Source organism: Pagrus pagrus, assembly GCF_965226575.1.
Source record: "Pagrus pagrus genome assembly, chromosome: 6".
In the NCBI taxonomy this organism is placed as follows: Eukaryota; Metazoa; Chordata; class Actinopteri; order Spariformes; family Sparidae; genus Pagrus; species Pagrus pagrus.
The window spans coordinates 34467331-34485594 of record NC_140190.1 but is presented as its reverse complement, the minus strand read 5'-3'; the positions used below and the strand labels follow the sequence as shown (position 1 = coordinate 34485594).

The 18264-nt window shown below is 41.1% G+C and overlaps 1 protein-coding gene across 2 annotated transcripts in view; it reads right to left on the bottom strand.

Annotated features, from left to right (window-relative positions):
• Window positions 1–17905, bottom strand: part of LOC311258667 (NLR family CARD domain-containing protein 3-like) — a 60619-nt gene extending 42714 nt beyond the window's left edge. Inside the window, exons 1-3 of one of the 2 annotated variants that reach the window (XM_084355158.1) lie at window positions 17858–17905; window positions 5075–5191; window positions 4837–4962 (exon numbers count right to left, since the gene is read on the bottom strand). In XM_084355158.1, coding sequence (XP_084211284.1) covers window positions 4837–4962; window positions 5075–5163 — 215 coding nt within the window. In that variant the 5' untranslated portion in view covers window positions 5164–5191; window positions 17858–17905. Of the gene's footprint in view, window positions 1–4836; window positions 4963–5074; window positions 5192–17657; window positions 17736–17857 lie in introns of those variants that run through there. The other variant, XM_084355159.1, reaches the window with a different exon arrangement.
• Between the last annotated feature and the right edge of the window lie 359 nt (window positions 17906–18264).

Genomic DNA, 18264 nt, shown 5'->3' with positions numbered 1-18264 from the left:
GGTAGTGGATGGTGTCTTGAGAGTGGGTGGGAGGCTGAGCCAAGCGGCTCTCCCAGAGGAAGCAAAGCATCCCGCAATATTGCCCAAAGCCAGCCACATCTCACAGCTTATTCTTCGCCATATCCACGAAAGATTGGCCATAGTGGACGAAGTCACATGCTTTCCGCTCTTCGTCGTAAATATTGGATACTCCATGCCTATGCAGCAGCCAGAGCAGTCATCAGGAAGTGCATGATCTATAAATTTCAGCAACAAAGTGCAGGCGAACAAAAAATGGGGGATCTTCCCATTGACTGACCGTGTCTCGGCAGATCTCCCCCCATTCACACATGTCGGAATGGACTACTTCGGGCCCATTGATGTGAAACGGGGTAGGAGTACAGTTAAAAGATACAGAGTAATATTTACTTGTTTGGCATGTCGGGCAGTCCACCTGGAGGTGGTGCATGCTCTTGACACAGATGCATGTATAAATGCCCTCAGGAGATTCATATGCCGAAGAGGGCAAGTGACGGAAATAAGATCCGATAATGGAACTAACTTTGTGGGCTCAAATCGGGAGCTAGAAGAGGCCCTTCAGGAGCTCAACCAGGACAAGATCCGAAAAGCACTTTTGCAAGAAGGGATAAAGTGGACCTTTAATCCTCCCCATGGAGCGCATCACGGAGGAGTCTGGGAGCGCCTTATACAGCAGGTCAAGAGAGCTCTCTACTCAGTGCTGAAGCAGCAGACTTTGGACGATGAGACCCTGCAAACAGCTATGTGCGAGGCAGAGGCTATACTCAACGACCGTCCTATCACCCCATCCAGTGACGACCCCAATGACATCAAAGCTCTAACACTCAACCACATTCTCCAGCTTAAAGGCAAACCAACACTGCCACCTGGCTTGTTCAAAAGGTAGGACTTGTACATCCGTAGATGATGGAGGCAGGTGCAGTACATCACTGACCTGTTTTGGAAAAGGTGGGTCAGGGAGTATCTTGCTATCATGCAGGAGCGCCAAAAATGGCGCAAGCCCCACAGAAACTTCACTGTCGGAGACCTTGTACTTGTGGTTGAGGACACCTCACCAAGGAATTCATGGCTCAAGGGACGAATCACAGAGACAATGACGGACTCCAAAGGGCATGTTCGCCGTGTTCGTCTCAAGACCAAGACGTCAGTTTTGGAGCGACCTGTCACCAAGCTGTGTCTCTTGTTGGAGGGAGTTTGAGGCTTCCACAGTTCCCTGTTCTGGAGTCTGCCCCGGCTCTACACTTACACTGACATGGCCCCACACACATGCACACACAAGGCAGTGTGAAGAACTTGAACATTTTGCTATTAAGTCAATACTGGACTATGACTATAAGAATGTTTATGAAATGTGGCAAAAAAAAAAAATAAAATCTTTTGTTACCGTGTAATAATGGCTTCCGGTAATTGTTTGATAATTGGTAATTGAGTATTACAATTAGGGGCCGGTATGTTGCAGCTGTCAAATTAAAGTTATTACTTTGGTATTTGTTAACTTTGTTTTACAATGGAAATGAATTGTTTATTCTGCTTATGATAGCCTATGGTATTGCTATGATTGTTTATATTATATTGTTTTTGTTTTTTATGTCTCCCGGGGGCGTGTTGTGCGTAACAGGAGGATATATGGGTCAGGTGATGTTTGGTTAAGAGGCGGTGGTTGAAAACAGTTTTTTGACTACGTTATTTAAAAGACTTCATCGTTCTCTTTTGGATGTCTTAATAATTAAGCATACAGCTTGGAATGGATTTAAGTCGTTAAAATAAAAGTTAAGATTTTTTAAACTGTGGCGAGCGAATGTTTATGAAGCGTGAGTGAAGTGGACCACCCTTTCAACACCACGGCTTTTAACAAGAAAAGCCGACAGACAAAAATTCGCAACTTCTACAGGAATAAAATCATCTTCCCTATGTTTTGTAGAAAAACGGGTTGTTGAGGCAGTCTTAGTCTAGGCACACATTCCTCTTCCTCTCTTAAACTTCTATCATCTTTCTAACAATTTGCTGTGAGATTTATTATGGGTGATGTTTATGGCACACATCATTGTATTTTATATGATAAGGTTGGGTGGTCTTTCCTCAAAGAAAGACGTGATAATCACTGTTTGTTTTGTATACAAAGCCCTAACTGCAAAGCTGCCACACTATCTGTAAGAAATGCGTCATCTCTCAGATGGGCTTTATCAGACCTGCTCCACTGACCGGCTCCCGCTTCATGATACACAAGGTCAGGTCCGAACACTGAAAGACTGCTTTTAATTTTAACACCATCTCTTGGAACAAAATGCAGCACCTAATCAAAATCACTACCCTTGTACCCTTTAGCCATCTCAGAAATTTGATCTTGACCTCCCAACCCAGCTGGGTGAATTTCTGCATCTGGAGATGACCAGCGCCCAGTTCTCAGCTGTAGTGCGTCTGTCCATCTGTCTAGGCTGAGTGGCATTTCAATAGGTGTGTTAAAATCAATAAATAGTAACTGTGAGCCAGCAAGTAGACGTAGAATTAATCTGTTTTACTACATCATTATGAAACCAAAAACAAAGAGATTTTTCTGTGATTTGCAATAAATGGATCAAACAGAAGCGGAAATAAAAACATCATAATGCTTCCTTGTAAAAAGCCTGAATTCTTGCTTCGTCAGATCTGTTGGCTAAATAACAAGCAATTAACTTTTAAAATGCTTGTTCCCTGAATGGAGTTTGGATCGGTCAGGGCCATGCTGTGCTGAGACATATTTCCATGACTTACCAGTGTTGTGCTTACATCACACGAGGCACCATTATGTAGTGCTTTATGCAACAGTAATAGGGAGTTTTGGGTTAAATTTGGCTATCAGTAGTAATTAATGATTATCAGGGATAATTATTAATTATGATTAATAATAAGATCCAATTTACATTAGATCACCTCGGCGCACCACCCCCGAAGAAGGGAAAAGATAGCCAATTCACCAAATTAGTCTCAGAAAAGGTACTAAACTGTTTGTAACTCTGATTAATAATTAACTTAATAACTACAACCAATATTACCATAACAGCTAGTAATGGTTGAAGGATTTTGGAGTTCTTGACAGAGTAGAGGTTGGCAACATTCACTCTTGTACAATATTAATAATAGGCAGCTTGAAGGTTCTAAAGTCTTTTATTTACACAAAGATGAAAACACACTAACATGTACTATATACAGGTGTGCGTGTGTGTGTGTCTGGCAGAACAAAGAAACAATGGTGGTCACTGATATCACATGTGGGTGTGATATGCTCCAGGCTCAAGGAATGTGTGTGTGTGTGTATGTGTGTGTGTGTGACGTGATGCCAGGTTATAGAAGATGGTTAGTTGCATGCAAAGACCCTGAGTCTGTCTGAAGCATCATTCGACTAACATCGAATTAGCCGCCTAGGAAAGCAAACTACCAATAACCTGACCTGAGATCACAATAACACTCAAACAGTGGACACACATAAATTGAACACATGCATTACATCAACCAGAGTTTAAAGTCCTGTGCTTAGCCGTGCTATGCTATGCTATCTAAGCCCAGTTCAGCGTTACCAGTCTTTGGAGAAATGGTGCTGGTAGTTGCAGGAGAACGTTGGGATTCCAATGTTGAATGCTGTTCTTGCTGTGCAAGGACTGATGAAAGTCGGTAGAGGAGGAAACGGTTCGCTCCTTTCCTTTGCAGGGATAGCAGCTCAGTGCTAACTTGCTTGGTGTTCCTCAGATTGTGAAGTTCGCTGGCAAGCTTTGTGTCGCAGCTGCTGGTGCTAACTGATCAGGAATACTGGCAGGACCTTGTGTCGCTGCAGTGATGAGAAGTTCTTTGGGCCTGCTGCAAATGAAGCTTGCAGCTCTCCGCAGCTGTTAGGCCCAGAAGAGATCTTGAGGGCAGGCAGCCCCGTGGGGGGGAGATGGAGAGGAGCCCTTGAGGATAACAAGTCGAAGGAGTGGAGGGCGTTAGAGTAAGAGAGAGAGAACAAGGAAGGCGCCGGAGTTTTGACTATTTGATCAGAGGGGGTCTGTCATCCTGACCAATAGTAGCTCAGAGCTGAATTTTGCACCTAGGTGTGAAGAATGGGGAATTCTGGGACACTGAGTTCAGTTCAGAGTCCATTTTGAAATCCACAATGAATGACTTCATCTATGGGTCCCAACACCAGGTAGTCTGACTTCCTTGCTCAATATCCTCCTTTTTTTCCCTGTCTCTGTACAGGTAGATGTGTAACTAAGTGTTGTGTGGCATTAAATACACTGGCATGTTCAGTTGATCCTTTTCAATCTTTTTGATCGTCTGTGGTTTGCTTTATAGGACACGCTATGATGTAGCTGAGTAAGAGATGTCAGAATTGAACAAATTGTACCAAATGGCTGACATGATGTGTTGTAGAATACATTTCTTTTAAATATGTGTTTACTTTTTGGGCTGTATCACAGCTTTTGTTGAAAAAGTACTTGATGTAATTACTTGAAGAAAGCCTATTTATGTTCTTCTTTAATTTATGATTGCACTAGTTTTGCAATGTTGCAAATAAAACTTAAAATGTGGTGATGTGTTGTGTCAAGTGTACATACATAATGAAAATAATTGCTAAGGGAAATGTCCGTCCCCTGGGCCTTTAGCTTTCGGAAAATGTGTCCCCCTGAATAATATAGTTGAATAGCCCTGTTCTAAGGCAATGAAAACACAGTGATTCTTAGTTTCAGATGATTATACTCAAATGAAAACATCATTATATTATTTTCCATTTCTGCACATTTTGTTCTTGTAAATGTTTTGCAATGTTGCTTGACATTATAAAGTAGCTTAATGTTGACTTACTCTGTCACTGGAAAAGCATCTTCTTTGAAAGATGTCAATACCTCCATGGACTTGTCAGTCTTGAAGGACACACAGCTGCATTCAGGTCCAGGTCCAACAGAGTCTGATGTGTGCTGCTGTCCTGAGCTGCAACACAACAAACAAAGAGCTTTGAGTGTGAATAATGATAGCAGGGTTTTTTGAGTGCTGATCTTTAATGTGAAGAAGAAATGTGTATCGATAGAGATCCTCATCTCACCTCTGAGCTTTGGTCTGGCTGTCATGTTCCCCTCGCGGAGGAGTTTTAGAGGGAAGGACTCCCTCTGCTCTATCATTACACTGATTCATGCTGCTCAACTCACACACACAACATCATCTGGAGAGGAAGCACAAATCATTAATCAGCAATCATCATTCAGCTGCTCCTCAAATGATGGGCTGTTATTTTCTGGCTCACGTCAGTATCAGATGAATGCAGAGAAACTGCCATCAGCTGCTGCAGCTCTACCAATAGTCCAGTAGGAGTCTTGAAGCTGCATTGAAGTGAGGAGCAGCCCAGCACACACACACAAAGCATGGAGGACCATTAACATTCACTGACACACACATAGGCTGTTCACAATTAATGTCAACATCCATCATGAGTGAGACAATCAAAACTGGAAAGCTTAAAGTCTGTCAGTTCACAGCTGACATTAACCTGTGTCTGAGTGACCACCTCTCACTGGGACGCACAGGCACAATGTTTTTACACAAAGAAAGAAAGAAGTTCATGTAGAACATTTGCTGAATTTACAAGAAGGCCCAAATAAGGAAGAATTGTCAGAGACAGCGTTTCACAAAGTTTATAAAGTTTCTCCTGACACAACAACTCACTAAATTGAGAGTTTTTTTAAGGGAGTATGGGGACTTAACCAATATAGGCTACTTCTTTGTCCCTGTGGAGACTGTTTAGTGTATTTGTAAAATTTGACATAAATTGAGTGTAAATGGTGAAATCAGTTGACACAGTGTGTTTAAACAATTGCTAAATGTTGCAGCAAAGGCAAGCGCAAATCTTGGCATCGGCACCTAGCTGTGGCATTTCCGGGGGCATGCCCAGCTGCCACAGACCTGCTGCGGCAGCTCGGGGCAGCTGCCACAGACCTGCAGCTGCTTATGTGACAGAATCAACCTTTATGTATGTTGCATAGTTTTATTGTGTTTTATTGGGTTGCAGTTCTTTACCATGTTGCTGTGTCTTATTTAGCCTACTATTGTGTCACACTTACTTTCATGTATTTGAGTGTGTTTTATCATAAATGGATAGACTGAACTGGAGTGACCCTCAGGGAGTCAGCGCAAAATACGGCACAGCACCAGCTACGAGCACAAAGTGGGGAGTTTTAGCGTGGAGCAGCCGGTCTCTGCCAATGCAGTTTCACTCTGGCCTGGGTCGGCAGTTAGTCAGCTGCTGCCTAGCAAAATCATCTTTAGACGGGGATGGAGCGCCCTGGCAGCTGACCTGGAAGCGACATTGATTGAACTTAAATATAGAGACTAATAAAAAGGCTGACAACGCTACCTACTGTTTACCTAGAGCCTATGACTATTAAAAGCACACATGTTCCTTCGCTAACCCTAACCCTAACCACCTGTCTAAAAATGATTTTGCTGGGCAGCAGATGACCAACTGCCGACCCAGGCCAGAGTGAAACTGCGTTGGCAGACACCGGCTGCTTCAAGTACCAGTAAAACAATGTGTACTGCATTACTCGTTACCTTCCTGTACTCAAGTAAAAGTATAGTACCTACTTCATCAGCAGTAAAAGTACTCGTTCTGCATTTACATTACTCCTGGAGGATACAAGTAATCTACTTGAAAACTGTAGGTGACTAACAGTACTTGAGAAGATGTACTTTCTACCTGCTGATAATAACGAGTGTATTGAAGTCAAACTAAGAAGAGCTCTCCTCTAAGCTCTCTGCTGTAGAGCTTACATGCTGACAGACATGAAGCTGCGGTCAGTGGCTCAAACAGCGGTACAGCAGCGGCTCGTCTCTGCCTGCTGCACAGTTCGGTAAAGTTGGAAATATATTGGAAATATATTCACAGATTCGAACTTCCCGGAACAATAACTCATAAGTGAAACATTGTTAAAACACAAACGACGACTCTTTAGTACCGTAGTAAGGTAGACAACGGGCTACAACCGTATTTTCATCAAAACGAGCGGTCCTCCGGGCTGGACAAATAACATTGGTCTCTATGGTCAGCAGTGTGTGAGACGAGTGCGCAGGGACCTTCTACAAAGTGCAACACTGAAAAGAGATACTGCAAAAAATATTCAATAACTTCAGTGTAGTGTCACCAAAATCACTCCACACATCAATGGTCTCCTGCTGGTTATTCTACAACTGTTTGTTTGGAAAAAATGTGCTTTGGCATAATTTTGAGGAGTTTCTATTGGGAAAAATATTCAATAACTTCACTGTTATACAATGTAATGTCCTCAAAATCACTCCACACACCAATGGTCTCCTGTTGGTTATTTGTACAACTGTTTGTTTGGAAAAAAATGTGCTTTGCCATAATTTTGGGGAATTTCTATTGGGAAAAATGTCCAATAACTTCACTCTTATACAGTGTAGTGTGCCCAAAATTAGTTCAACCACCAGGGGTCTCCCTGTTGGTTATACTACAACTTCTAGTTTGAGAAAGAAGGTTTTTCTATCATTTTGAGGAATTTCTATTGAGAGAAATATTCAAAAACTTCACCATTATTCAGTGTAGTGTGCCCAAAATTAGTTCAACCACCAGGGGTCTCCCTGTTTGTTATACTACGACTGCTAGTTTGAGAAAGAAGGTTTTTCTATCATTTTGAGGAATTTCCTCAAAAATATAAAAATATTCAATAACTTTTGAGTTTCCTCAAAATCACGCCACGCACCAATGGTCTCTTGCTGGTTATTCTACAACTGTTTGTTTGGAAAAATGTGCTTTGCCATAATTTTGGGGCACTGGTGGAATGGAAGCTTCGGTCAGAACAATGAAGAGTGTTGACATTATAAACAGAGATACAGGTTATTCCTCAAAAATATGGTCTGAACCCTCTATTACCCTAGTTGGTCAAGATCATAAGAAAAACCGTCATTGGCTGTGGGTCATATGGACCAGAAATCGAAACGGAGTGAGGGATTTGATTAGTAAACAGGAAAAGTCATCACAGATGAATGAACCTCTAGTAATGGAGGAAAAAACATTTGATTCAGACAGTGGGACAGAGGACCTGCCTCTGAGCACAATTCACAAAATCAAACAAGCATCAGATGAGGACACAGAAGACAATGACGCAGAAGACAAGCAACAGAAGACATCAGTGCAGACAGTCCAACCTGAACATGGAAAGACATTGAACAAAAAACAATGGAGAAAGTTACCAGTTGTTTTAAAAAGGTTCACAATTACAGTGAATAGAAATAAATGGCAAAAAATTGTTCCACGCCCCAGTTCAACAAAACTGAGGCAACCATGGACCAAGGTGTTGTACAACAGTTTTCGAAAGAAAAATCCCTGTTGTACCCTTGCCTTCAAGAGCCAGCATATCAAAGCTCCTCACAGCCGGAAAATAAATATTCCATATTTAAACTTTAGTGCAGTTTGTACATACCCTTCCTGCAGTGCAAAATACTTCTTCAAAAGGAAAAGTGAGCCAGTGGAAGACACCCCGGTTAAGATATCTGTGCTACAAAGAGGGAAAATGGCACACAAAACAAGTGAAACAAAATCCAGACCAGCAGCAAATACGAGAAGAGGGAGAACTGATTTCAGGAAACATAACCTGAAGTCTGAACAAAAATGTTCTTAAAGTGGTTAGTTCAGAGCTTAGAAAATAGAAAATAATTCATGATGATGTTTTCATGGAGATGTACCTCACTCAAAACATCATGAAGGAATGTGACTTTTTGTGAAATTTCACAAAATGCCTGGGTACATACAGCACTTTCAAGTTGACCCCTTTGGTGTCAATATGTATACTGAAACAGGAATAAGCATAGTTGTGCAACACCTGAGAAAGAAGACCCCACTGACTTTATACCTAGATGCTACAGGGAATGTTGCATTCAAAGTTCCCAGTCAGACCAAAAGACTCCTTTACTACTCTCTCACACTTCCTGGAGGTGGTCAGAATGCACCTCCCCTCCCAGACTGTGAAATGCTGACAAATGAACACTCTATACCACCAATCACATTCTGGCTAATGCAGTTCCTCTGAAAACTGTCACAGTACACAAAACTACAAGTACATCAGGTTGAAACAGATTACAGCTGGGCACTACTCCAAAGTGTTCTTCTGTCATTCAACTGGGAGAGCATTGTCAGCTACTTGGACAGGGCTTTTGCTATCTGTTCAAAACTGAAGACAAGGAAGGATATCAGAATGTTTACAGTGCTACACATATGCTCTACACACGTGCTCAAAGCTGTCACTAAGTTAATTGGGAGAAACACAAAAGACAAAGGTTTAAAGGAACTTGCAACATTTGCATTTGCCAGGTTGCAAAACACTACCACAGTACTCAAAATCTTCCGCTCACTGTGCACCGTACTACTTGGCAAAAACAACACCAATAATGTCCAGATTAATCTGAAGGCCATGCAGGACTTGAAAGAATGCAAGGTTCCCAACATGGAAGAGACAGACAAAGTACAAGACAGTCCCTTAGCTCAGGAGGAAGATGATGAAGATAGAAGAAATGCCCACACAATTGTTGGCAAATCTCCCTTCACATATGAATTCAAGAAAGTCTTGGAGGAGGTACAGGGAGAGCTTGAAAAGGATGCTGGGACCCCACATGATGAGGAAAATCCATACTTCTGCCCAGGCATTGTTGATGTCCTTTTTGAGAACTACCTAGGCATTTTTCCCCTTTGGAGTGGTCTGCTGTTGGGGAACTTGAAAAGGTATGCATCTGACAAAGAAGATGACACATTTTGCCCAAGTAAAACAAGGGACACAAACTGCCATGTGGAGAGATGGTTTGGAATTTTTAAACATTCAATTCTGAACTGGCGACTGAGGCCAGGGACCTTTGTCAGGAAAATGTATGGCTCTCTACAGGGGAGATACAGAGAACATTAGGGCTGTCAACGTATATTCTAAATTCGAATATATATTCGAATAATAAAAAAAAACAGATTCGATTGAGATTCGAATATTCGACTGTGGAAAAAAAACACATCAGCGGCTGCTTTGCGAGTGGGCACACTGCATGACGGGTCAGGGACAGGTCACAGCGTCACTCACTGCTGAAAGTGAGACGCGACAAAAACCGTGGCAGATGCAGATGGCAGAGAGAAAAACGAATCGGCAGAAAGTTCAGAGCCCAACTCGGCACCAGAGAGAGTGGTTTGGACTCCAAGCAACCTAAAAAGCCCCGTTTGGAAATACTTAGGATTTTGGTCAGTAGACAGCAAAAAGGCGGAGCCTCAAGATAAAGTTGTATGCTAGCTGTGTAAGCTACAGTTAGCTTACCATTCCACCACTAGCAACATGAGGGGAGTTTGCACATAGAGAGAGGGGGGCGAGCGAGAGAGAGGTCTACGGTCCTAAAAGTTTTACGGTATAGGCCATTAGTTCTTTAACTTATTTTGTAATGTGCAGGTATGTTTTCAAAGACATGTTAAAACTAAAAAAAAAAAACCTATACATGTAGTTATGTCTCATTTTATTAGTTTGTCCTCCTGTTATTGACATAATGCACAAATCTAGATATTCGAATGGTTCGAACCTATGTGGTATTTTTAGATCGAATATTCGAACGTCATTTTAGAGCAATTTTGACAGCCCTAGAGAACACATCACGTCTCATAACTTATCTGACCAGTTACTCCTTAAAGCCATGCTGCCAAAAGACATCACTCAATCTCGGGAGGGTTCGGCAAAGAGAGACGCCCCAGTTCCAAAGAGAGCAAAGTCAACTCTGAACACTGGCAAAGATCTTCAGAAGAGCACAGATGAGAGTCACGTGGGTACGGCGAACAAGATGGTGGTTGTCTAGGGACTCTCCGCTCCCCGACATGTAAAATCGTGAATTATTTCAAAATAGAGGCTCGCATTTGATTAAGATTTACCTCCGCCTTTAAGAGAATAGGGTTGGTGTTGTTTTATTGAAACGAAACAACAGAAAATAGGCAAAATGTCGTCGTCGAAGTATTTTAAGGGCACAGACCGCAGGGCGACCCGGCTAAGCCCCCAGCATGAGGAAGGCTCGGCAGGTGACCCATCTCCCTCCCTCGACAGCTTGTTCACAGAAATTACTAAAATGAGCACAACACTGTCGAGCGTCGCGACGGATGTCTCGACAATTAAGGAGACGACTACTGAATTGAAAACAACAGTGCAGGCTATGCAGGAGAGATTGTCGGAAGCATCGTGCGTCTGGAGGAAGCTACAGAGCAGGTCATCACTGACGAGGACAAGAAAAGTAAGCTAATGGAGGCGATGTGGGTGCGCATTCAAGCTATGGAAAATCACAGCAAAAGGAACAACGTGAGGCTGGTAGGTCTGAAAGAGACATTTGGGACCAATGGGACATTGTTGAGCTGTGTTCAAAAAATTTTAGAAGAGGGACTGGGGATTCGGGCTGACGCTGTTGAGTTTGAAATTGAGAGAGCACATCGCCTGCTAGCACCTAGGCCGGACCCAGAGCAACCGCTGAGACCGGTGCTCATCAGGTTCCTGAGACAGTCTGCGAGAGATAAAGTGACAAGTGCGGCAAAAGAAAAACGTGGCTTCGTATGGGAAGGATGTCGGCTGTCGGTATTCCCCGACATGACGAAAGAGAAGAGGAAATCCTTCACATCAGTAAAGCGCAAGCTTCAAGAGATGGAAGTGAAGTACACATTGGCCTACCCGGCCACACTGCGGTTTAACTGGCAGGGGAAAAACGTGAGTTTCACCACAGCAACGGCGGCAGACAAGTTCATTAACGACAACAACCAGGATGAAGGCTGAACATTTACAAGGGAGGAGAGCTGTCGCAAGTTTGTATTCAAGAGCCCATACGTGTTGTAAAGATTACGTCGGGGAGAGATCCACTGGGCAAAGCTGCCACCGGGGACACAGGCGGGAGGAGCAGTAACCCACGGACCAGATAAGGTTTTCTCTTTTTTTTTTTGTTGGACATTTAAAGCCGCACATATGACAGCTTCAGGACTGTCAGACATTGTCTGGCTTGAATTTTGGTTTCCTTTTCTTTTTTCCTGTTTTGTATTGGAAATGTTCTTTTTCCAGCTTATGTGTTCATGTTTTGTAAAGTACAGGGCTTCTAAGAAGGATATCAGTCAGTGTAGACATCTTGATCATACACAGTGTTGTAGACATGGCTATGGAAAGATATCTGAACAATTATGACAAGGAGAAGTATTAAGTATATGTCTTGGAATATTAATGGGAGTGGGAATCCAGTCAAAAGGCGTAAAGTTCTATCATATTTGAAGACTAATAAGGCAGACATAGTTTTCATACAGGAAACCCACCTAAATGAGGGGGAAGCAGAAAAATTTAAAACAGGTTGGGTCAGACATATTTTTTATAGCTCACTTTCAAGTTCACGCAATGGGGTAATGATTTTGGTCAATAGAAACATACATTTTGTGTTGCTTAAAGAGGTTAAAGACACAGAGGGACGAATGATATGTGTGCATGCAATAATAGAAGGTATACAGGTGATACTGTGCAACATTTATGCACCAAATAAAGGGGACCCACACTTTTTTCACGAGGTGAATAAGGTTCTAGGAGAAATGGATGGGCAAATAATACTGGCAGGCGACTTTAATCAAGTGATGGACCCTATCTTAGATAAAAGTCAGCTTAAGGGTCCACTGATGACAAAAGATAGGGAAGCAATACACATGTTAAAAGAGGATATGGCGCTTGTAGATGTCTGGAGACTTACTAATCCTCGGGAGAGGGAATATACTTTTTTTTCTCATTGCCATAGATCACACTCTAGAATTGATATGTTTTTAATTGCAAGCCCTTTAATTAATAGTGTAAGTAGTTGTAATATAAGATCTATTGCCATTACAGACCATGCAGCGGTGGAATTGTGTATGATTGCAGGACTGGATATGGGTAAGAACACCAGATGGAGAATGAATACCTCCTTATTACAGGATAAAGGCTTTAGGACATTGCTAGGTGAAGATTTGAAATCTTTCTTTGAACTAAACATAGGCAGTACAGAGAATATTGCAACAGTATGGGAAACCTCAAAAGCCGATATGAGAGGGAAACTGATAGCCCACTCAGCTCTGAAGAAAAAAGAAAGCCTAAATAAGATTAGAAAATTGGAAGGTGAAATTAAATTAAAAGAAAATGATTTGGCACAAACATTTTCAGAATCTAAATATCAGGAAATTTGTAAGCTTGAGTTTCAGCTGCACGAAATCTACAATAAAAAAGTAGAATACTCCTTATATAGATTAAAAACTAATTTCTATGAGGGTGGGGAGAAAACGGGTAAGATATTAGCCAGACAAGTGAAAGGAAAAGACTCCACAAGTATAATTTCAGCGATTAAACAAGGGGATAAATTGGGAACCTCAGCAACAGACATAAACAAGACATTTCAACACTATTATGAGAAACTCTATACATCAACAGTATCCTGTAATGATAACCGAAGGGAGCAGGAACTGTTTTTCTCCAATATTGATATGCCCAAACTTGACATAGATCAAGCAGAGAAGTTAGAGTCTCTCCAGGTAATGATGGATTTCCTGCAGAGTATTATAAAGAATACATAGACATCTTGGCCCCAGTGCTGGTTAAGGTATATCAGGAGGCTTTTGAGAAAGGCCATGTACCACCAACATTTAATGAAGCTCTAATATCCCTGATCCCGAAAAAAGATGGAGACATAACAGACCCAGCTAATTTTAGACCAATGAGCTTGCTTAATGTGGACTAGGGCTTTGACATCGAACTTCGGTATTCGAATATAATTCGAATATTAAAAAAAAAAAGATATTCGAACGAATATCGGGCAGCTTCTAAATATTCGAACCTATAATAAGCATTATTTTTGGTAAATGTGTTTGCCTGAAAACGTAGTTTTCAATCCAGATTCGAGGCTTTTTTCAGCCTGTTTTGTGAAACGCGAGCTCATGAGCATTGATCACCTGGGGCTTCTGTACGTTATCACGTCGTTAGCGCCTGACGCCTGTTTACACTCTTTCACAGAAAAACAATGGCGGAGCAAATTTATATGTACATTTCTAAATAAAGTTAAAAAAAAAAACAAAAAAAAAACAATGGCGGAGCAAAAGGCTGCGAGTGCGGAAGGAGAACTATACACGCCGGAAAATTTAAGGAGTAATGTGTGGCGCTTCTTTGGTTTCCTGAAACAAGGAAAAATAATGAGAAAGGACAAAGTTATTTGTAAAATATGTAAGACTAAACTTATCGACCACTCCACGACCAGCAACTTGAGAGCCCACCTGTCAACACTTTTCTGTCTATTGATTGATACACTGCCCTCTGGTGGACAGAACATAGAACAACAGAAAAACGACTTTCTTTTGATACTAATATAGGTCTTACTGGAGGCATTTAATGATCAAAATATTATCAATAAATATTCGAATATATTCGAATATTAATATTAATAAACAAACGAAGTTCGAATATGATTTTTTGGGCAAATGTCAAAGCCCTAATGTGGACTCTAAAATATTGACCAAAGTGTTGGCTCTACGTCTTCAACAAGTTTTGCCCATCATTATACATGGAAACCAAGCTGGCTTCATGAAGAATAGATCTTCCACAGATAACATGAGGAAATTAATACATTTGATGTGGCTTGCCCATGCTAAAAGTGTCCCTATAGCCGCCATCTCTTTAGATGCCGAGAAGGCTTTTGACAAGGTAGAATGGGGCTTTCTTTTTTCTGCTCTGTCACATTTTGGATTTGGTCCCTGTTTTTTTCTCAATGGGTAAAGATATTATATAAAGAACCAAAGGCAGCAGTAATAACTAATGGAGTAATATCGCCCTTTTTTTGCCTTTCCAGAGGAACCCGTCAAGGGTGCTCCTTAAGCCCCCTATTGTTCATAATTTTTTTAGAAACTCTGGCTGTTGGTATTAGGAAGAATACAGGTATCAAGGGAATTGAGTGTGGTGGCCAACAACACAAACTGTTGTTTTTTGCAGATGATATCCTAGCTGTGGTGACAGACCCTGCGACATCCCTGTCATGCTTGATGGAAACTGTTCAGTCCTTCTCTGAGCTGTCGGGTTATACAGTTAATTGGAATAAATCTGAGGCAATGCCATTGACTCCATTATGTCTCCCTTATATGGTGGAAAAATTTAAATTTAAGTGGGTACCTAAAGGCATCAAGTATCTCGGGATTAAACTCAGTCAAGATCTGGGAGAGCTGCCTTGGTTAAAATTTAACCCTTTATTACAAAAAATTAAAACAAATCTGGAGAAATGGGTAAAGATTAAACTTACGCTGTGGGGAAAAATTAATATTATCAAAATGAAAGTAGCTCCTCAATTCAATTATTTAGTAATGATGTTGCCTATCACAATACCACCTGCTATTTTTAAGAAATATGATGATGTGGTCAGACAGTTTTTATGGGAAGGGAAAAAAGCTTGGATTAAACTAAGTAAACTTTGTACTCCTAGGGAAAAAGGGGGATTGGGTTTACCAGACCCGAGGTTATATGCCATATCTTTTGAAATGGCTAAATTGGCCAAATATTGGAAACCGACAGATAACAGACTAGACTGGATGGATATTGAGAATGAGTTATGTTCACCATTCAGTGTAAAGGAGATTCTATCTCAGTGCAGGCACATAAAAAGTCCAGTGCTAGTCCACTCTAGGGAAGTATGGGCCAGGGCACATGGAATGTATAAGGTTTCACAACATGTACAGTCATACGCTTCACTATGGTTTAATCCTGCTATTCATGTTAGTAAAGTGTCGGTGTACTGGAAGCAGTGGCATTCAAGAGGTATATGTACAATAGGAGATCTATACAAAAATGGACAATTTATGTCTTATGAGGAATCAATTAGTCATTTTAAACTTGAAGGGAAACAACATTTTTGGAAATATTTACAAATCAGGGATTGTGTAAAATCTCAAATTAGTAACTCCTCAGAGAATTCTATTATGGACTATATGAATATGCCACTGGAACGCTGTACAGCTTCACAATTTTATAAATCAACAAATTTTTCAGTAAGTGAGGAGTGCACTAGTGTGAAGTTGCTATGGCAGAGGGACTTGAGGACAAATATTGCTCAGGAGAAATGGCTGGATATGTTGGCAGGCTGTGGGAAATATGTAAAAGAGGCGCGAGGGAAGTTCACACAGTACAAGATTATGCACAGATATTATCACACTCCTGTGAGACTACATAGAATGAAATTGTTGAATGACAGTAAGTGTTGGAAATGTAAAACAGGACTGGGAACTTTTTTGCACTGTATATGGGAATGTACATTAGTGGCTCCATTCTGGGTAGAAGTTGTGGACTTCCTGAGTGAATGGTGTGGTTCAGCAGTCCCCTTGACTCCTGTTATGTGTCTTCTAGGGGACAGGTCTCAGTTACCAAATATATCTAAAGGAACATTTTCTGTTATCATGGTGGGCCTGATTACAGCTTCCAGAGTGACTCTAAGACATTGGAAGACGGCCGTGTCTCCTACTCTGAGGGAGTGGCTGGGTGCAATGGTGGAGACAGCATCCTATGAAGCTATGCTCTGTAGATTGAAAGGCAAAGAGGAAGACAGGATGAGCTCTTGGGAACTTTTTTGGAGTTACACAAAACAGACCGGAGACTAAATGCAGCACCTTGTATCATCTATTTGGTGGACTCGGTTTCTTCTCATGTGGATTCCTTATGTGTCATGTTTGTTTGGATTTCATAACCTCTCCTTTTTGTATGTGAGAAGATGTCAGCACCAAAACACACAAAAGAAAACATGTATATATTGAACCTGTACTTATTTGTTTGTTTGTATGTGTGTATGTTTCTTAAAAGTTCAATAAAAATTTAAATGAAAAAAAAAGAAGAAAAAAAAAGAAGAGCACAGATGAGAAGAACAGCAGCAATGACCTCACAAGTGAAGGGTCTGAGCCTGCAACAGAGGTAGTGTGTGTGTGTATATGTGTATATGTAAGTGTGTGGTTTCTTGACAATTAAATAAGTTAACTAGTTTTGATTGCTCTTTTCTTGATTTATGTGATATAAATAAATCAACATTATACAGAACATCATTAGTCCACAGTTGCACCAGTATGACCAAATCATGTGAGTAAAGTTATTGAATATTTTTCCCAATAGAAATTCCTCATAATTACGGCAAAGCTCATTTTTCCAAACAAACAGTTGTAGAATAACCAGCAGTAGACCACTGATGTGTGGAGTGATTTTGAGGACATTACACTGTATAACAGTGAATATTGAATATTCTTTGTAGTAGGCTATCTCTTTTCGGTGTTGCACTTTGTAGACGGTCCCTGCGCTCTCGTCTCACAGACGGCTGACCATAGAGACCAATGTTATTTGTCCAGCCCGGAGGACCGCTCGTTTTGATGAAAATACTGTTGTAGCTCGTTGTCTACCTTACTACGGTAGGGAAGAGTCGTCATTTGTGTTTTAACAATGTTTCGCTTATGAGTTATTGATCCGGGAAGTTCGAATCTATGAATATATTTCCAACTTTACCGAACTCTGCTGTACAGGCTTATTCAGGCAGAAAAGCTGCTTTCAGCCATCAGTAGTGATACTGCACAGTAATAATGACTACTGTACTATTTCTAGGCCTACCTGTCTTATTCCATCGATCACTCCCTCCAACATGGCGGAGGGCCAGTGGTGTTGTCCCTAAGCTGACCCTTCTCAAAGTCAGAAGCCGAGCGACACATTTCTGCTGTTTTTACGTCAGTAAGCAAACAGCAGTGATCATCATCACTAACGAGAAGAGCAGAGTCCGTAAGCACAGAGAAAGTGTCGAAAAAGCTCATTACCTTTCCACGGACACCTCCAGAGTCTGCTTACTGAAAGTGAAAGTATCCTACACGTCAACAGGAAACAAGCTGCTCACAAGCTCACTGCTTCATTACACCCACAGTCTCCTGCGTCTAATATTTAATGTCATGTTGTCATTCTTTTATCTCCTGGAAGCGTATTGCTGCCACACAAGGGGAAAAAACACTATTGTGAAAACTTCATTGTACGAATCTGATAAGTTTCCGGTTATAACGTGATAGCCTAATTTATATTGTTATTATATCTCGTTTACGTGATTTGATTAAGGGCTTCTTAATTCTTTATATTTTTATTTTTAAAACAATTTTTTTATTTTTTCAGGAGACTTTTATTTCCTAACGTCACATTTATTTATTTCCTGATACTTTTATTTCATAACCTCACA